Source organism: Pan paniscus, chromosome 10 (assembly GCF_029289425.2).
Source record: "Pan paniscus chromosome 10, NHGRI_mPanPan1-v2.0_pri, whole genome shotgun sequence".
In the NCBI taxonomy this organism is placed as follows: Eukaryota; Metazoa; Chordata; class Mammalia; order Primates; family Hominidae; genus Pan; species Pan paniscus.
This window is the reverse complement of record NC_073259.2, coordinates 121,370,558-121,390,730: the sequence shown is the minus strand read 5'-3', so window position 1 is coordinate 121,390,730 and position 20,173 is coordinate 121,370,558. Positions and strand designations below refer to the sequence as shown.

Here is a 20,173-nt window from a genome sequence, read left to right as displayed (position 1 = left end):
GAAACAGTCACAGACAATGCATAAGTGAATGGCCATGGCTCTGTTCCAATAAAACTTTATTTATAAAAGCAGTTAGTGGGCCAAATTTGGCCGGAGGGCTGATGTTTGCCAACTTTTGGTCTATATAGAAAAGACGGATATAGCCAGCCTGGGGCTATGAAGAGAAAGAGCTTTGAAACCAGATGGTTGTGGGTTCCAGACAGTGCCTGGCGCACGGCAGGCATTTGGCCAGCAGTGGATATTGTTGGCTGCTAAAGAAAGAAAGATGATCACAAAGTGCCTGAAGGGCCGCTCTCTCCAGGCTCCACGATGACAGAGCCTCACCAGGGGCTGCAGTGTGAGCAGTTGGCCGGCAAAACAGGCTAACTGCGGAGACAGTGATGCTTGCCCTTTTAACTCCCAGGCTGAGCAAGGCCCTTGGTGGCCCTTTTGCGCCCACTGAGGCCTACTCCTGGCTTTCGGGCTGCAGCCTCGCCTGACCTCCCAGGTTGGCTGGGAAGGAGGGAGCCCTGAACGACCCCTAGAGATGGCCTCGGCCCACACACTATCACCAGTTCCCTCTAGGGACTGGGGGCAGTCCCTTCATCTCCTGGCCTCGGTTTCCCCACCTACTGAGTGCTTACATGCGCCAAGCATTCCTGGCACCCTAAGGTGTTCGATCCTTAGAGACTGACTGCAACACTTACTCAACACCCATCTTCTTAAAGGCCTAAAAAGATAGGGTCTCCTCAGATATGGTGTTTGGGGGAGTTGGGCATACATCATAAAGAAAGCCAAGTAAATTCATTTTTTTTGTAAGTCTGGGCACAGTGGTTCATACCTGTAATCTCAGCACTTTGGGAGCCTGAGGCACGAGAATCACTGGAGTCCAGTGATTTGAGATTTGCCTGCGCAACATAGCAAGACCCTGTCTCTACAGAAAAATTAAAAAATTAGCCAGGTGTGGTGGCATATGCCTGTGATCCCAGCTACTTGGGAGGTTGAGGTGGGAGAATCACAAAGCCTAGGAGGTCGAGGCTGCAGTAAGCCGTGTTCACACCACTGCACTTCTCTACCTCCAACCCCCACCAAATTTTTTTTTTGAGACGGGTCTCACTCTGTTGCCGAGGCTGGTCTCAAACTCCTGGCCTCTAGTGATCCTCCTGCCTTGGCCTCCCAAAGTGCTGGGATTACAGGCATGAGCCACTGCGCCTGGCCCAAGTTCATTCTTGCAGTGGCATCCCAAGCCCTGGGGATGAACACAGTAGGAGGAACGGGCTATGTGGTTGGGTTATGTGCAGGCCATTCCAGCAAAGCTTCCTGAGCTGGGCTGCAGACATCCTCGTGGGTGTGGGGCTGGGCTGCCTGCTCCAGATCTCCCGAAGCCACACAGAAGTGAAGGTGAGTATTCCTTTTAAGTTTACAAGTGTATATAACCAAGATGTAGCTTGATGGGGAAGGGGCAGGAAGGCCCTGGCTTTGGATCTGGGTCCCATCACTTAAGTCCCTGGCTGTATGACTTTGAGTGAGCTAGGACATCTTGGCCGGGTGTGGTAGCTCATGCCTGTAATCCCAGCACTTTGGGAGACTGAGGCAGAGGATCACTTGAGGTCAGGAGTTCGAGACCAGCCTGGCCAACGTGGTGAAACCCCATCTCTACTAAAAATACAAAAATTAGCCAGGTGTGGTGGTGCACACCTGTAATCTCAGCTACTTGGGAGGCTGAGGCAGGGGAATCACTTGAACCCAAGAGGTGGAGGTCACAGTGAGCCAAGATTGCGCCACTGCACTCCAGCCTGGGCGACAGAGTGAGACTTCATCTCAGAACTTACCTATTGTACGGTCCCATCTCTGTTTTCAGAATTGATGTACATGTCTAGAGGTGTGTGTGTCCACAGGCGTGTGTAATATGGCATCCCATGGTCTCGAACTCCTGGCCAATACAGGTCGAACTCCTGACCTCAGGTGATCCACCTGCCTCAGCCTCCCAAAGTGCTGGAATTACAGGCATGAGCCACTGTGCTCGGCTGAGATTGCATTGTTGTTGAGGGTGCATTGTTGTTGAGGGTACATTGTTGTTGAGGCTGGATTGTTGTTGAGGGTGCATTGTTGTTGAGGGTACATTGTTGTTGAGGCTGCATTGTTGTTGAGGCTGCACTGTTGTTGAGGCTGCATTGTTGTGTTGGCCACAGACGGGGCGGGGCCTGTGACGGGCAGTGACTCAGCCTCTCTCCCCTCATTCTTCCACAGCTGGAGCCAGACGGACTGCTGGTGTGGGTCCTGGCAGGCGCCCTGGGGCTCAGCCTCGTCTTCTCCCTGGTCTCAGTCCCATTGCAGTGCTTCCAGCTCAGCAGAGTCTATGGCTTCTGCCTGCTCCTCTTCTACCTGAACTTCCTTGTCGTGGCTCTCCTCACTGAATTTGGAGTGATTCACCTGAAAAGCATGTGACTGAAGCCGCTTAGTGCTGTGGCCTCACTGCAGGCAGGAGCCCCGCCCCTCCTGCCGGGGGAGGCCCAGGGACTGGAGCATTTCTGCAAGGCCCTTGTGGGCACCAGAGTGCGGCCCTTGCTGCTGGAGATCTGAGGTCACTGCTGTGAGCTGGGAGAACTGCTGTGTACCTCTTGCTGTCAGCACCCAACAGCCTTGCCATGGGGACCTTGGAAACCTGGCTTTGCTCTGGACAAAGGGTTCCAGAGAGAAGCTAGAAGGCCCCCTTGAATGACCCCCAGAGCCCCTCTGAGAAGGGCTGGCTGGATGTGCTCCAGGCCATGCTGGAGGTACCCCCGAGGCACAGGCACTGCCCGTTCCCCTTGCCTGGGCTTCAGGCCTTCTGGCACCTTCTCAGGACACAAGTGGCTGCCCAACCCTGACTCAGAGAACGAGGGTGGCTTGGACCCCTGGGAATCAGGCCGCCGAGGGCTGAGCTCCAGAGCTGCACCATCTGCCAGAAACAGAATTTGAGACATACTTAATTTTGAATTTCTCCTTGCCACGTTAATAAAGCCAAAAGCAGCGGGTGCTATTCGTGGCAACACACTTCACTGAACCCACTTGCTCCCAAAACGATGCCAGCCCGAGGCACTGCTACGCCAGCAGCTGCCACATGGGATGGTGGCTCAGGCGCTCCCTCCAGGATTCTGCCCCTGACTGTCCACAGACTCCTTTGTGCTGGAACCTGGGCTCCTCCAGCTGCCAGGCAGGAGTCGGTAGGACTGTGCCTGTGCCTCCCTCAGGGGGGCCCTGGGCGGGGTTCCAAGGCCTGCGAGCTGGGAAAGGACAGATGAGGGGACCTTGTGCCTTCTTGCTGTCATGCAATGACCCCGCCTTATGTTGCCGAAATAAGCAACTCTTAGGTTTGCCTGACTGCCTTATGCTGGTAAAGAAAAGGGATTCAACTGTCTCTTTTCCAAATAAAAAAAAAATTCAAAATTTCAAGTGTAGAGAAAATGACACCCCCAACTTTTACCAGTTCTTCCTCACCTGGGGCCAGTGCCGAGTGGCTGACCCCAGGGCACAGCTCGGGGTGGGGCTGAGGCAGGATCAGGAATGGCCATGGCCTTGGATGGGGCCACTCTCCCGACAATACCCAAAGCCACAGAAGTCAAGAGGCAGCAGCCATGTTTACAAAGCAGAGGCTCTTTTAGTAATATGCTAGAAATCCAGAGACACAGTGGGTTTTCTAGGAAACAAACCACCAGTGTACAAAACCGTACAGCATTGCTCCGGTGACCCGTACAAAATGATTGTCCGCATGGTGGAGTAAGGCTGGGGCTGTGGGAGGGGAAGCGAGGAGCTGAGGAGGGGCACAGTTCTATTGCCGCCACCACCAGGCTGTGCCCCTGGCCGCCAGTGGGTGCCACTTGGGTGCACTCAACTGTGACATCAAGGACGAGAGGGCATCTGAGCTAGATCACATCCCAGGGCCCACAGAGCTCACAGCCTATGGGGGGACCCCAACTCCCTGCTGGGTGGGGCCAGGCATAACCTGGGGATAGCTGTCCCTAACCTCAATGACAAGGGCACCCACACTGGCTGGACTCCTGTCTGTTGACACTGCTGCCTTTGGGTATTTGTCAGGTCCTGGCCAAAACCAGGTCCTTTCTCAGGACAGGGTTGGGCAGATGGACACATTAACTCGCTCTGGACAGGGCCGACATCCCACTCCTCCTGGAATAGGCCCCCCCACCTCGGGGCCTTGACTCCCCTGGGCAGACCCTGGGGCGCTGCTGGCCCCTCCACGTTTCCACCCCTGGGGAGGAAGAAGGGCCGAGGCGAGGCCCAGATGCTCAGGTCAGAGACTCACACCTTTAGAAGCTGTCCCCTGACCCTTGCTTCCAAAATGCCCATTTCAACACACAAAAGCTAAAAGGCACCCAATTGTGCAATAAAGTTCCCTCTCTGTGAAAGGGAGGGGGTTCTGGCCTGGGGCTCGATGTGGAGCTCCCGCTGATGGCCCATGGCCCTCCAGAGAGGAAGAGGACAAAGCCAGTCTGACTCCTGGGGGAATCACAGTGAGTCTCAATAATGTGTTGCTTTCCCAAAGGGCTGTGCTTTAAAAACAAACACCTGCCACTTGTCCAACTCCCCTGACCTGGGAAGGGGGGAAGGGGAGAACCATGTCGTGCTGGCTATGGGACCCAGCTTGGCCTTGGAGGTGGTTGGGAGGAGGGGGTGGGGGACCAGGTACTGCTCCCCTGGGGTTGGGTGCCACCCTGCCCGTTCTGTGGCTGGGAAAAGGACAAGGCCAGAGGGAGGCTCTGTCCACCTGCCTTCTGAAGTCACAGGAAGCAGGCACCAGAGGGCCGGGGCTGGCCAGGAATGCCCAGCAGTGCACTCCTTGCCCTTCGCACCCTCCATCCTGCCACTGCGGCTCCTGCTGCAGAACCTATGCTGTGTTCCGTTCTGTGGCCCAGGGAAGCGGAACCAAAGCGACCTCTGCACTGACCCTGCCTCTGTGGCAGGGTCACTGCAGCTGGCAACCCTCCTACCTCCACCACGCTCAGATGTCATACAGGGCTCCTACAGGGTACCATGGTGGGAGGAGGGGTGGCGACGTTAACTGAGGTTCATCTGAACCTACTTCTGCACCAACTGCTCCTGCTATGGAAATCTCTGGTGTGAGCAGAGCCAGGGAGGGTGGCTGGGAACTGGGCCGGGGCCACGGGGCTGCTGCGTCCCACAGGGAGCGTCTCTCTGTGCTGTTCGCTCCTGTTCCTAGTGCACACGTGTGAAGGACCTGGTATCGGCTTTAGCACAATCCTTAGTTAACCAAAACGTTGTTTTGCTTGAACGGGTAAATTGCAAAAAAAGGGATTTGGTCAAGAACCCATTCCACGAAGTGGTCTGGGTTGCAGACATCGGCCCCACTTCCTGCCTCATGCCCCTTCCTCCGGGTTCTGGGTCCCCAAGGAGGCCACTGTGGAAGAGTTTTCGCCAACAAGGATTAAGCCAGAGAAGGCTGGGTGGGAGGCTTGCAGAGCCAAGGGAGGAGATTGGTCAGTGTAATCTGCAGCCGCCCGGCACTGGCTAACTGAGCTCTGGCCACATGGGCACAGTTGCCCCAATTCCGCTTCCCATTAGATCCTGGGCACTGGTCCCCGAAGAGGTGTTGCGTGACATTATCACAGACACTGAAATACCACCCTGGAGACCGGGAGTTCTTTCCTTCCTAAGTGGTTCTGTCCCTAAAGCAAAACACAGAAACCTGTGGCATGGGCCGCAGGGAGAGGGGGCGGGCACGCCATCAGGTCGGGGGGACGTGAGCCTGAAGCAGTAGCAGTGACAGCTTTGGACGTGGCCGATGGAGGCCAGCCCACATGAGGGGCAAGCCCCGCAGTCGACTGGATCCAGGTGAGGGGGTCTCCTTGTGAAGGGCCTTTTGGAGCCTTCTACAGTAGGAAGAGCTCAGACCTGGTGGCCGCACCCCACCCCTCACCAAACTGGCTTCTGGAGTTAAGGAAGACAGGGCAAGGTGGTTATAAACCAAGCCCCATCTTGTCTGTCTTCTTTCTTCCTGTATATAAATATGTGCATATACGTGAGTATGTGTACACACACCGCAGTTCCGTACATCGCAGTAGAGTAATACTATTGTGTTATTGCATAGAAGAGACGGCTTTCGGGCGCTGGGCTAGGTAACAGTCTGGGAGCGCTGGCGGCTGCCTGGGGGCTGCTGGGCGGCGGGGGCTGCACTGCTGCTGAGCTGTCGCTGCTGCTTCTGCTCCCTGGCATGCTCCTCATACCACTCCTGGAGAAGAGAGCAGAAGGGGCGCTGAGGGCTGTACCCCACCGCCTGCCCCACCCACCCCACAAGGTCACACAGCCCACAGCATCCAGGCTGGAGGGGGCAGGGCTGCCAGCCTCACCCAGCTGGTACTGAAACCCCCGTCACAGGCCCAGAAATGCTGGGAATTTTGAATATGGCCCCAGAGGCAAAAATGACAATGAAATCTTTCCCTAGTGTCTAGAGGCTTGCGCATAACAGCTCTCTAACAGGCCCAGGCAGGAACAACCCTCACCCCTTGTTTGTGAGCATAACCTTTTGTCCTTCACTAAAGGGCCCCCTGAGTGACCCCTTTTGAGCTTGGCGGTAATTGTGTCCCTGTTTCACACCCGAGACACCGAGGCTTGGAACTGTATTGTGCTGAATACCTCACCTGCCTAAGGCCATGATTATAAACTCTGACATTTTCAGGGACTGAGGTATTCAGGTAATTAAGGAATTAAGTATACCCCACATTTCCTTTTTTTTTTTTTTAGGAGACAGAGACTCACTGTATGGCACAGGCTGGAGAGCAGTGGCAAGGTACGGCTCACTGCAGCCTCCCACTGCTGGGCTCAAGTGATCCTCCCTCCTCAGCCTCCCAAGCAGCTGGAAATACAGGTGTGCACCACCATACCCTACCCTACTTTTTAAAAGACTGAACCATAGACTTTTAGAGCTTCGAGATGGCCTAGTTCTGGCCCCCTTGTTTTACAGAGGGGGAAACTGAGGCCTGGAGCAGATGGACAGGCAGAAGGGCAGAGGCCAAGGGCAGCACACCTCCTTCCAACCACACCTGAATGGGTGCTGCTGCACAGTCGTCCCCTTGCACAGACAGGGAGGCATGGAGTGACTTGCCCAAAGTCAAACGCTTCTATTATTTCCATGTTTCTGTGACACCAAGTTCAGTGAGCCACTACACATCAGCCCAAAGAACACTGCCTGAGTCTCTTGTGTTCCCGGAGAATGTGTAAGCTGCTTTGGGGACAGCACCCCCTGCTTTTCAGGCATGGACCCTGGTTGTCACTGTTTTAGTGAAACAGAAGGGCTTCAAGCTATTAGAATGCAAGAAAACAGAGCAAAGCCACCATAGCTGGTGTGGGAGAGGCTCCCCGGAGCCCTGGCAACCCTGAGGTGGTTGAGAAGACCCTGCAGGGCTCATGGGCTGGTGGCCCATGGTCTGGAAGGCACCGTGCCAAACGCCAGCCCACACGGTGCTTTGTGAGATATTTTCCTTAGCTGCCAATATGTAAAGATTGGGAGGTCATGCAAAAAAAAGAAAAACATCTGATTCTGCCTTTTTTTTTTTTTTTTTTTTTTGAGACAGAGTCTAGCTCTGTCACCCAAGCTGGAGTGCAGTGGCATGATCTTGGCTCACTGCAACCTCTGCCTCCTGGAGTCAAGTAATTCTCCTGACTCAGCCTCTTCAGTAGCTGGGATTACATGTGCACGGAACCAGGCCTGGCTAAATTTTGTATTTTTAGTAGAGACAGGGTTTCACCATGTTGGCCAGGCTGGTCTCGAGCTCCTGGCATCAAGTGATCTGCCTGCCTTGGCCTCCCAAAGTGCTGGGATTACAGGCATGAGCCACCATGCCTGGCCTGCCTTTTCTTAAATTAGAAGCCAAGGTGGAAGAATTGCTTGAGGCCAGGAGTTTGAGACCCCAGCAAGACCTCACTGCTACAAAAATAAGGTGATTAGGGTGTCACAGTGCACACCTGTAGTTCCAGCTGCTTGGGTAGGCTGAGTGGGGAGGATCACTTGAGCCCAGGGGTTGGAGGCTACAGTGAGCTATGATCGTGCCACTGGACTCCAGCCCAGGTGACAGAGCGATACCATCTCTAAAACAAAACAAAACAAAAAACACCCAATTATGAAAAATCCCAAGCACTCCCAGCCTGGCCAACATGGTGAAACCCCGTCTCCACTAAATATACAAAAATTAGCCAGGTGTGGTGGCGTGTGCCTGTAATCCCAGCTACTCGGGAGGCTGAGGCAGGAGAATCGCTTGAACCCAGGAGGCGGAGGTTGCAGTGAGCCTAGATCGTGCTGCTGCACTCCAGCCTGGGAGACAGCGAGACTCCATCTAAAAACAAAACACCAAGCGGCCCGACCGCAGTAGGGCCTTCTTCCTATTGCAGCACTCGCTGGGGCTGGGAGGAGGCTGTGTCCCCTTTGGACAGGCACATCCTGGAGCTGGGAGGAGACTGTCTCCTTTGGACAGGCACATCCTTGCCAGTTCACCACGGTCGCTGCTCTTTCCTCTTTGCTCACTGTGTTTCTTGGTACACATGTTTGAGTTTGCAGCTGACTCAGAGTAAGAGATGAAGAGGAGGTTCTGGAGAATTCATAAGGGGCAGGGACATATGGCGGCAGGCAGGCTGGAGAGCTGCCTCTGCTGGGCACGAGTCAAGGGTTCAAGGCTAAGTGAGCCCCGCTCAGGTTCCACACAACCCCAGCAGTGGTCCCGATGGACGGTCTGCATCTCTCTACCAGCCTTCTCCCTCTACTCAGAGGGCTGGAGAGCAGCTCCCTGCCCCTCCCAGGACGTAGCTTGGGGGAGGATTCGCAGCGTGGTCGGCCAGGCTCCTACCTGGATCTCCTCCTGGTACATCTTCAGGCTCAGGTCGCTCTTGGTCCTTGATCGCCGTCCCAGAAACACCATGGAATGTTGCTAAGGAAGAGCAGAGGCTGCAGGGCTCGGCTGCAGATGTTCAGGTCCCACCCCTGGTGCCACAGTTGGCGTCTCCCACTTCTCTGGCTTTTGCAACTGTGTCACTCAAAATGTTACCAATATCTGAGGGAAGGGATTATGCCACCCACACTGAAACCTGCCTCCCTCCTTCGGACCGGGGCCTGGGCTCCTCACCTGGTATCTCTCCATCTGGGAGAGGGTCTCCAGCAGCCGGGTGACATCCGAGGAGGCCCCCCGTGCCTCCCGGTAGAGCTCCAGGACGGCAACCAGCTCTTCTTTGGAGATTTCCTTCTCAAGGGTGATGCCACCATCAACTGCAGGGATGGAAGGCAGGTGTGGGAAGGGCCCGGGGCTGCAGCTGCCCACCTGGCTGGGTCTCGTACCTCCTTGCCCCCCTCCGCAGGGGGGCAAGGTTCTCTCAAGGTTCTCTCTCTAAACTGACACTGCATTGGTGTCCTGCTCTCCTCGTTGGCCCTCCTTTCCCTTCCCCTCCCTCTGCTGTGATGTCAGGAGTGCAGGTCTAGCTGGCAGCTGTTACAGGGCCAGAGGGTTTCAGGAAGGGGCCTCTAAGCACAGAGAAAATGGTCAGATGGTCTGATAGCACAGAGATCTGAGGATGAGAGGTAACAAGTGTGGGCACAGGGTTTTCTGTTTCTTTTAAGAGACAGGGTCTCACTCCGCTGCCCAGGCTGGAGTGCAGTGGTGTGATCATGGCTCACTGCAGTCTTGACCTCCTGGGCTCAAGAGATCAAGTGTGGACAGTTTTGATGGAGAATTTGGGAAGAAGGGAGGGTCAGTACGCAGAAAGCTGTGCAATCTGGGAAGAGTGAGGCAGTCACTAAAGCCAGCACCATCCAGTTGCAGCAGGAATACGATTCGCCTGTGCCATAAGCAATATTTACACCATTTAAATCAAGAACCGTAGTGTGAACCTATTATTGAGAAACGTGGAGATGACTAACAGAAGAAATAGCTAAGAAGGAGAAGCCTCTGGAGGACGGGAGGGAAAGGCAGGGCAGGGGCTGCTGCTGCCACATAAGCCTTTCTCTACTTCCTGATTTTTCTCCAACTATGACATGCTCTTATTTTAAAGTTAGATTATGTTTTCTGACATTAAATATTTGAAAATCAATGCAAATACAAGATCTAGAAAGACAAGCCAGATAGATAAGCTGGACAACCAGACAGCAGAAAAATGACAGCCTGATGGCTGGCTGGACAGCCACCCAGACAGACAGACAGACAGAGCTGGGTAGGCGGCAGATATCAAATGCCCAAGGCATCATCCCTGCACAGACCTTCCGAGTCCTGGTTCTTGCGGCTGTAGTTCATTCGGAAGACGAAGGCCTCGAGGATAAAGGCGACAATGATCGTCATCACCACCTGGCCAGGGATAGGGAGGGAGGGGCAGAGGCAGGGGAGGAGGGTGGGTAGGTGTCCGTGGCTGCGCAGCCCACGCCCAACAGAGCCCGGCCAGATGGGACCCGGCCCCACTCCCTGACGCTGTAGGCTGAAGAGCAGGGGCAGCTGGTGATGTGGAAGACGAAGGACAGAGCGTTCTGTGGTCCGGGACCTACCATGGTCACAATGTAAAAGGTCATGAAGTAGAGGCGGCTCCAGTGGGAGGTCTGAGAGGTGACGCCTTCCTGGAGACCGAGGGAAGCAGCCAGTGAGGGGGTGCCCATGCAGGGCAGGTCCCCGTCTACACAGGCTGCTCCATGGCCCCGGCTCTTCGCAGACCCCACCGTGATTTGTAGCTGGTTGTGAGAGATGGAGGAGAGGAAGCTTGCCCCTCTGGGCCTAACACTAATTCCTGACTGCTGAAGGAGCCCTGGCCACTCCCCTGGACGACTGGATCCAGAACCAGGGCAGCCTTTATCCCAGTAGGGCTGGGAGTCGGGAAAGTTTAAGGAATGGAATAAAGAGATCAGCAATGCTCGCCACTTTGTCACTAGAGGGAAAAGTCATCTCTACAGTGGGCGAGGCAGGACAGAGACCCAGAGTCTAAGTGGCATCTCCTGGCTGCTGGGGACATGCAGGGAGATGGGAGTAACAGCCGAGTCCAGCCAACGCTGGCAAGGGTGGCTCCTGGGGCCCAGCCATCCTGTGGCCTCCCCACTGAACACCAACACAGCATGACTCAAGACCCCCAGCCCTGCAAGCTACGGGAAGAATTATATACTCTGGGTCGGGGGAGACCCAGGGCCGACCCCAGGGCTGGCGGGAAGATACCCCCAGAGCTGCCCGAGCTCTTACCATGATGATGTACCAGTTGTTGACAACTGTGAGCTCAAACAGGGTCACTGCCGAGGGAAGAGAGAAAGAAGCATCCTGATGAGACCCCACTTCAAAGTCAATTTCAAGTGGCCTCTTGCCACCTATCCTGGGTGCCATGTGCTAAGATGAGGGGGTCACCATATGACCACTTGGGTTGTGAGCTCCAGGAAAGACCAGGCAAGGCACTCCTAGGGCACTGGCTCCACAGGACATTGTGGCCTGCCCCCAAGAGAACACACCCTCTGCCTCAGCAGCCTGTGCCACATCAGACTATCTGGATCTTACTGGGTGCAGATCTGGGGTGTCATGGGGGCACACCCTTTTTCTGGAGAGGCGGTTTGGCTGTGTTCGCCTCTTCATGGGAATGGGCAGAGGGCTGTGCGCAGTCTGAGCCAGGGGGCAGTGCAGCTGCAGCAGCAGTGGTGTGGCTGGGTCCCATTCTGCAAGTGGCACTGTGATGAGGGGACCCCGCCCAGCTAAGGCTTGCAACTGTTGTCCTCCCCGGTACTGAGAAAATATCAGGAAAGAGTGGAATCAGGCAACTGAGTGAGCTCCAGGATCCAGCCTGGACTGTACTGCCAAGGCTGGGCAGACCAAGTCCTCCACCTGGGCCAGGGAGGCTTCCAGAAAGTGTGGCCCTCGGTGCTGGAGGGAGAGGCCCAGACACTTGCTACACCACCTCTGGGACCCGTGGTGACAAGGGTGGGGTCCCCAGGGAATGTGCCCCCTGTGATTTTTCCCACTCACCAAAGCTGTTGAGGATGTTGTCAAAATTATTGAGATAATAGTAGCCTTCCTCCACCACGGTCCTGTTGCCCACGGTGTGGTTGCGCCAGCGGTAGGCATCTGCCACTGTACTCGTGCTGGCCGGAGCACAAGGGAGAAAGGAGGGAGGGTCACAAGGTGATCGGTCACCTCCAGAGAGGACAGAAGTGTGAAACAAACCGAGTTCTGGCCAAGGATCCTTCTGTTCTGCCCGCAGCCTGGTTTCCTGCCTAACCCTCTCCACCTCATGCCTGGGTCCCTGCTGGAGGAATGCCCTTGGCTATTCCTGCCTGCTGGGCTTGGCGGGAGCCCCTGGCCAGCCTGACCCACCTCTGTCACCTGGAAGTTGTCTGCTGCAGGCAGGGCCTTCTCTCTCACTGTTGCTTGCAGGGGAGGGAGGAGAGGCAAGGGCCTCCTCTGCACGTGCCCCATCTAGGATCTGCTCTTGAGGCTGGACACTAGGCCACAGTCCCAGGGAAGGAACTCCCTACTGGGGCTTCCCCAGTACTTGGCCTGAGCAAGTATTTGAAAAGGTTGGCCCTGTTTTGAGGAGCTCTTATTTGCCACTTTCCTTCCAATCTTTTATGGCTGTTCTGTTAATATCCATGCTAATGTTTATAAAAGTCTAGTGCTTGGGCCACCAGGGAGCCTCCTCCCACACGCATGCATCAGACGCAAGAGTGAGGTCTGGAGCTTGCACTAAGCTCCCTGGTGACTGCAATGGGCTCTAAAGTCTAGGACCCACTGCTATAGGCTTCTGGTTCCAGACCAAGCTTGACACTCAAACTGGGTCTCAAAGCTACCAGTGTCTTTGTAAAACTGTTTCTTCATCGGTGCTTGAGGCTGTAAAGACCAAATGTAAGAGGACTCTCTGAATTGAGGATGAATGAATGGCAGTGTGCGGTGATTTCACTGTGGCGGCTCAGGAGAAAGGGAGTGCTCATGGGAGATTTCACTCTCTGCTCCCCATCCCTGAGCACCATGACCTTCCTGCACGTGTCCGTCTGTCTTATCCTATGATGCTGTCCCTAGAAGACTGGTCTTGGCCCAGGTCCCCAGCCACTCCAGGAGAGAAGTGGGAGGAAGCCATGGGACTTGACCTTGGGACCCAGGCTACTGTGGGGGTGGCCTCCAGCCCTCGGCAGAGGGTGAGCTGACAGCTCCCAACCCTGCCTGGGGGATGGAGAAACAGGGACCCCGAGTCCAGGCCCCTCATTTAGCTCACTGCACTCAACTAAGCCCTGAAAGCAAAGCAAGGTGGTTGCTTAGAGAGGAACATCCCCGAGGACCCCAAGGCCACAAGGACACCAATCCTGGCCCTGGCCAGCCCTCTGCCCGGGAAATGCAGGCTGCCTGGGGCTGGGTGGGGCCTACTCACTTGCAGCAGTTGGGGAAGACGATCCCGCAGAAGAACTCCATGCCCACGATGGCGAAGGAGTAATAAAAGATGAGCAGGGTGAGACCCAGGCTGTGGGGCGACAGGGGCAGGGTGACGCGGGGCCGGCAGGAGGGAACGGCTCCTCTGCAGCCCTGGCCTCCTCGGACCCGTGGGGCTGACTGCAGGGCCATGCCCCTGGTCGGTTCACCAACTGGAAAGTGCCTGCGGGGAAGGGGCCTCGTGGGGCAGCTCTGGGGTGAAAAACAGCTCAAGTCAGGACGCTATGAACAAATGCCCCTTTCCCAGAGATTCACCCCTTACCTGTGAAGGTAGACTCACAGGTGACCCCTTACCTGTGAATGTAGACACAGGTGGTAAGCGAGTTGACAGCTCCCTGCCCTCCCTACTAAATATGTCAGACAGGTCAGTGGAGAAAAATGGTGCCCAGGAGACCTGTGGTGGTCAAGATTCCAGGCTCCTTGGAGCCCCGTCAGGCCCTCGATTGCAGTCCTTTGTGGAACTCCTTTCCCCCGACTGCCACTCGGCTCCCGCCCCCACGGGGCACTGCCACACGACACCTGGACCTGCAGGCCAGGGTGGGGGCTGGCGGTACCTGGCCATCCGGGGCAGCAGCTCGAACATGGTGTCCAGCACGTTGCGGTAGCGCTCCTTCAACTTAAACAACCTGAGCGAGGAGGACACCCGTCACCTCCACACACAGGTGCACGCCTCAGCCCCCGCCCTCAGAACATGCTGGCCCCGCCTTCCACACGCCACGCGGTAAAGACAGGTGAGGGCCTCTCCTCCACCTGCGTCCACTCCCTTGGGCACCACCAACCCTGAGCTTGGCTCAGGTGACTCATGCATGAGGGAAGGGATGGTGGCAGCCCCAGGACACTGGCTGGGCGGGGTCCTTCCATGAAGAGGAGCAGGGCCAGGCCGCATCTCCTTGCAGTAGAGCTGCAGGCTCAGACAGGAGCAAGGCCTTGCTCCTGGGAAAGAGCGGGGAGAAGCCCATGTGCCCCGGGGAGCGGGGGCAATGGAGCTCACCAGTGAAGAAGGGTGGCAGGGGGCGGGACGGAGGCGGACACTCAGGAGCAGCCCCAGGCCACCCCCACACGCCAAGGGGGTAGGCTTTTCCTCCATAGACGCCACCACCCCTCCCCGCACCTGCCCCGCCTGTCCTGCCTTGGGAGAGGATGGGGTGGACGTGGATGGGGCTGCAGCTGGAGGGTCAGGAGGCAAGCCCAGGCTCTGAGGGCACAGGACCTCGGGACCCCTTATTAGGAAGAGACACCATCAGTGGGGCAGGCTTGCCCGGGACTTTCTCCAGTATCCCTGGGAAACCAGTGGGACCCACACGAGGGTTTTTCTCCATAAGACGCCGAGCCAGAAAAGCACGCAGGGCCCCTGAAAGGCCCTTCCAACCCTCAGACCTGTGGCTCTGTGATCTGTGACTGAGCATATGGGCTCCTGTGGCTGGTGCAATGCCACCTCAGGTGGGGTGCACATGAGTCATGGGCTGGGTTTCTCTGCCCAGAGGCACCTGGTGCAGTGAGGGGAGGGGCACAGGCAGCCTGCACACCCTCAGGGGTGGGGATGTTGACCCCATGGTGATTCTCCAGGGGGTGACATCTGTGACTCTGGCTTGTGAACCTTCTGGCTCATTCTGGGTCACTTCCCGGATCAATCCTGGGGCATTCCCGCCCTCCCTCTCTTTCTCCCTGTCTCCGGCTCTGCCCTGCCCATCACCTCAGCAGCTGGAGGGGGCGCAGGACCACGATGAAATAGAAGGGCTCCATGTTGAGGGCCAGCGCCAGCAGTCCCAGGAAGGCGAACACTGTCACGGAGAAGTCGAACCTGCAGGAGGGGAGAGGCCAAGGTCCACCCTGTGGCCCTGAGCCTACCTGCGCCTGCTCCCCTCCCTGGCCCTGTGCACAGCCACCCTCCCACAGAGCCCAGACACAGCAACACCAACAGGAACCAGCCGGCTGCGGGAAGAACTTCCTGCCGCCCTGGGGTTTCAAGGTGGCCAGGCCCTGTCCCAGCATGCGTCTCACAGGTCAGGCCTCAGTGCTCTGACCCCAAGGCCAGAAATGCCCGGGAACCCCTCCAAAGGGCCCCGTGCTGGTCTAACGACAAGAAGGAAAGAAGCCCCGGCCTCTGCAGCCCTGGCCTCCGCAGCCCTGGAGACAGGCCTCGTCTTCCGCTCAACAGACAGCTGGTTACACACTGCAGACCAGCCTGACCCCAAGGAACTTTTTGAGGGAAGAGAGCAGGCCCTTCCAGTGAGATTCCCATCGGGAGAACAGCTCGCCCTGCCCCAAGCCAGAGGACCCTCTCTCCTCTCCAGACACGCAGGGCACATGCGTGCTGTCGGCTCCTCCCAACTCCACTCTGCGTGTTAACCCGCTCACCCTCGCGGCCCACTCTGCGTGTTAACCCGCTCACCCTCGCGGCCCACTCTGCGTGTTAACCCGCTCACCCTCGCGGCCCACTCTGCGTGTTAACCTGCTCACCCTTGCGGCCCACTCTGTGTGTTAACCTGCTCACCCTCGCGGCCCACTCTGTGTTAACCCGCTCACCCTTGTGGCCCACTCTGCGTGTTAACCCACTCACCCTCGCGGCCCACTCTGTGTGTTAACCTGCTCACCCTCGTGGTCCACTATGTGTGTTAACCTGCTCACCCTCACGGCCCAAGACCTCATGAGTGCAGCCTGACTTCACAGGCCGGTTAACTTGAACAGGGCAGGGAAGTGACCTCCAACGCCCTGGGGAATAGGGAGAAGGGCCACATGGGTCTCATTATTGCTGATTAAGGAAGGCGGGGAGCATTCTTTTCTGTGGGCACTGTGGCTTTTATGGAAGAGAAAAAAGTTTAATGAGTCAGGAAGAGCCAATCAGTCTATGGCACCTCAAGAGGCCGTTTCCAGAAGGACTGGCGTGGGTGGTCTGAGAGGCTTCAGACAAGGGCCTGACCCTGGGGAGTTCCTGGGCTGTGGGCAGGGCTGCTTGAGGGAGACTATAGGCCTCAGCCCATCCTCAGACCTTCCCTCTGTGATTCCAGAAATGGCCCGGGATCAGGGTGTGCAGAGAAGGGTCTGGGGCCATCCTCAGAGTCTCAGCTTTGGGTCAGAAACATGCTGTCCACTCACAAGTTCCATCCGGAAGACAAGTACTCCACAGGGCCCAGGCCGGCGACCTTCAGGAACAGCTCCACCCCATAGACTGCGGACAGAAGGAATCCATTGGCAGCAGCCCCACCACATCCTCCCCCATGCTCGGTCTCCTCTTTGAGGCTCCTCCGCAGTCTGCAGCCTCCCTGCTGGCCATAAGCCCTCCAGGCTGAGCCCAGGCCTCACTCATGTCCCAGTGTGAGAGCAGGTGCTCCAGGAGAGGGCCTAGATGGTGGCCAACTGGGTAATCTGCTTAAGAGAAACTGGCCAGGCATAGGGGTTCACGCCTATCATCCCAGCACTTTGGGAAGCCAAGAGAGGAGGATCACTTGAGCCCAGGAGAGCTGGAGACCAGCCTGAGCAACATAGTGAGACCCCATCTTTACAAAAAATACAAAAATTAGCCAGGCATGGTGGCACTGTGTGCCTGTAATCCCAGCTACTTGGGAGGCTGAGGCTACTCAGGATCGCTTGAGCCCAGGAGGTTGAGGTTGCAGTGAGCTATGATCACACCACTGCACTCCAGCTTGGGCGACAGAGAAAGATCCTGCCCCAAAAAAGAGAGAAATCCTCCCTGCCTGTTTCTAGGCAGGGCCCAACTAACCATCTGTCCATCCAACAGGTGTGTCCTGACTACCCCTTCTACCTTGGGCCTTGCACTGGGTACCAGGTGTGCAAAAGTGACCAGTGCAGGGCAACCCTGGGGGCACAGAGCTTATCAGCTAGGTGGGAGGAAAGACGCCAACAGGGAATGACAACACAGTGTGCTCAGACTTGATGGAAAGAGCAGGAAAGTCAGGCAGAGGTTAGAGGGAGACACCACCAGGCAGAGGAAACCCCTGTGCACAGCCCAGAGGCAGGCAAGAGCAGCAGGGAGCAGAGGCTGCTGAGGAGAGCAACAGCGTGCAGCGGGGGACACGGCGCTGGCAAACAGCAGGGCTGCAGAGCCGAGTGGAGGGTCACACACGCCTAGGATCTGGGCTCCATCCAGAGGGCAGCGGACAACCACGAAAGAGTTTTAAACAGGGACGAGATGGAATCAGACTGATTACTCCGTCTCTTTATAGCTTCCTGTTTTAGAGAAGAACCATGAGGTTCTACACTGAATGAAAGTTCTCCCAGACAATTTTAAAACAAGCAGTCCAGCAAAGCCATGTCGGAAACTTACTAGTTAGAAAGACGAGGTAACTCCAGGGCACGTGCTTGGAGAAGAAGTTCCCACCTGTAAGACAGAGAAGTAGCAGCTCACAGGCAAGCCAGGTGTGCCAGCCAGGACACGGCCAGTCCCTGAGCGGGGCTCACCTTTCAGCATAAATGTCTCCACGAGGATCCAGACCCCGTTGACTGCCACCACCAAGTCTGAAATACACAGGCCCGTAAAAGACAGAGAAATAACAGGGGGGTTTAGAAATCTGCAGGTCGCAGCTGCAGTCCCTGGTTAACTTCCTGGAGCTCTACGGGATGGGGAGAACAGGGCTGCTCCACACACCCATTTGATAGGGAACTTCTTTCTGCTCAGTGCTCTTACCAAGGGAGCTAAATCAACCAGTGTTTTCACCTAGAAACAGCTATAAATTTCTAAAAACACTCCCTCTGTCACTGTATGAATACCAGTTATGATGTAGAGATTATTCCAAATTGAGGTAAAAGATGGACAATATACCAGGCATTCAAGTATTGAAAACACTTGTTTTCCCCTAGAGACTTCTAATTTTAAAATAATTGCATGAACTCTTTAGAAAAACTGCATATGCATTAAGCCATTCGCCTAGCTATCCCACTTTCCAGAAACCATCCCAATGATGCACTAGCAAAAATATAAGATGTATCTGAAAGCTACTCACTGCAGCACTATTGTGATAGCAAAACACTGGCAACAATCTCAATGATCATCAGTAGGGGACTGGTTGAACAGACTATGATACATTCATAAACTGGCATACTTTAACCATAAAAAAGAAACACAGGCTAGGTACAGTGGCTCACACCTGTAATCCCAGCACTTTGAAAGGCTGGGGCAGGTGGATTGCGTGAGCCCAGGGGCTCGAAACCAGCCTGGGCAACACAGGGAGACCACATCCCTACAAAAAATAAAAATAACTAGCCAGGTGTGGTAGTGTGCACCTGTGGGCCCAGCTACTCAGGAGGCTGAGGTGGGAGGATCGTTTGAACCCAGGAGGTCAAGGTTGTAGTGAGCTATGCTTGTGCCACTGCACTCCAGCTTGGGTGACAGAGCAAGACCCTCTCTCTAAGAGAGAAGAAAGAAAAGAAATGAGGTACATTTCTACATATTATTTTTTTTTTAAGACAGGGTTTTATTGTTACCCAGGCTGAAGTGCAGTGGGGCGTGATCTTGGCTCACTGCAACGTCCACCTCCTGGGCTCAAGCAATCCTCCCACCTTAGCTTCCTGAGTAGCTAGGAACACAGGTGCACACCACCACGCCAGCTAATTTTTGTATTTTTTGTAGAGATGGGGTTTTGCTACATTGCCCAGGCTGGTTTTGAACCCCTGGGCTCAAGCAATCCACCTGCCTCTGCCTTCCAAAGTGCCGGAATTACAGGTGTGAGCCACCACACCCAGCCTCATTTCTACATATTACGGTCTCCAGGGCATATTGTTAACTGCAAAAAGCCAGGTGGCAGAAAAAAGTGCATAAAATATGCTATTGTTTAAGACAGATATATTGATAGGTATCCAACTTACAGGTTTTAAACAATGGAAGGAGAAGCCATACATAAAAGTTGCCCACTGTGGGAAGTGACAGGGATATAAACTAAACTTCCTTCAATATACTGTTTTTGGTAGATCTGACTTGAAACCATGTAAGTATTTTACATAATTTTTTTTTTTTTGCTTTTTCTTGAGATGGAGTCTCACTGTATTACCCAGGTTGGAGTGCAGTGGCACCATCACAACTCTCTGCAACCTCTGCCTCTCAGGATCAAGTGATCCTCCTGCCTCAGCCTCCCAAGTAGCTGGGACCACAGGCGTGCATGGCTAATTTTTTCTATTTTTGGTAGAGATGGGGTTTCACCACATTGCTCAGGCTGGTCTCGAACTCCTGACCTCAAGTGATCTGCCTGCCTCGGCCTCCCAAAGTGTTGGGATTACAGGCATGAGCCACCATGCCCAGGCCTAATTTACATAATTATGAAACAAAATTTGGGGCTTTTTTTCTTGAGATGGGGGGGTCTCACTCTGTTGCCCAGGCTGGAGTGCAGAGGCGCGATCATGGCACACTGCAGCCTCAACCTCCCCAGGCTCAGGTGATCCTCCCACCTCAGCCTCCCAAGTACAGGTGTGAGCCACCATACCCAGTTAATTTTTGTATTTTTTTTTTTTTGTAGAGACAGGGTTCTCACTATGTTGCCCAGGCTGGTCTCAAACTCTTGGGCTCAAGTGATCCACCCGCCTCGGCCTCCCGAAGTGCTGGGATTTTAGGTCTGAGCCACCATGCCCGGCCATAAAACAAAATTAAATGCCAAAAGCAATCCCCAAAAATAAAAAATAACATGGCATAAAGAAATCCAAATGTGTAGGCCGGGCGCGGTGGCTCATGCCTGTAATCCTAGCACTTTGGGAGGCCGAGGCAGGTGGATCAACTGAGGTCAGAAGTTCAAGACCAGCCTGGCCAACGT

At 55.3% G+C, this 20,173-nt stretch overlaps 2 protein-coding genes across 16 annotated transcripts in view; one reads left to right on the top strand and one right to left on the bottom strand.

The window, feature by feature from the left end:
- Positions 1–3,408, top strand: part of SLC8B1 (solute carrier family 8 member B1) — a 33,739-nt gene extending 30,331 nt beyond the window's left edge. For all 3 annotated transcript variants that reach the window (XM_055096209.2, XM_055096210.2, XM_055096211.2), the window contains 2 exons: positions 1,316–1,380; positions 2,230–3,408. In XM_055096209.2, coding sequence (XP_054952184.1) covers positions 1,316–1,380; positions 2,230–2,427 — 263 coding nt within the window. In that variant the 3' untranslated portion in view covers positions 2,428–3,408. The remainder of the gene's footprint in view (positions 1–1,315; positions 1,381–2,229) is intronic.
- A 191-nt stretch (positions 3,409–3,599) lies between these two features.
- Positions 3,600–20,173, bottom strand: part of TPCN1 (two pore segment channel 1) — a 111,256-nt gene continuing 94,682 nt past the window's right edge. For 8 of the 13 annotated variants that reach the window (XM_034934572.3, XM_034934570.3, XM_034934568.3 and 5 more), the window contains 13 exons: positions 17,835–17,891; positions 17,701–17,754; positions 16,512–16,584; positions 15,109–15,216; positions 13,970–14,041; positions 13,357–13,446; positions 11,961–12,076; positions 11,193–11,239; positions 10,514–10,582; positions 10,235–10,319; positions 9,111–9,250; positions 8,835–8,915; positions 3,600–6,226 (listed from right to left, as the gene is read on the bottom strand). In XM_034934572.3, coding sequence (XP_034790463.1) covers positions 6,110–6,226; positions 8,835–8,915; positions 9,111–9,250; positions 10,235–10,319; positions 10,514–10,582; positions 11,193–11,239; positions 11,961–12,076; positions 13,357–13,446; positions 13,970–14,041; positions 15,109–15,216; positions 16,512–16,584; positions 17,701–17,754; positions 17,835–17,891 — 1,109 coding nt within the window. In that variant the 3' untranslated portion in view covers positions 3,600–6,109. Of the gene's footprint in view, positions 6,227–8,834; positions 8,916–9,110; positions 9,251–10,234; positions 10,320–10,513; positions 10,583–11,192; positions 11,240–11,960; positions 12,077–13,356; positions 14,042–15,108; positions 15,217–16,511; positions 16,585–17,700; positions 17,755–17,834; positions 17,892–20,173 lie in introns of those variants that run through there. The other 5 variants (XM_055096202.2, XR_008620503.1, XM_055096205.1 and 2 more) reach the window with 5 other exon arrangements.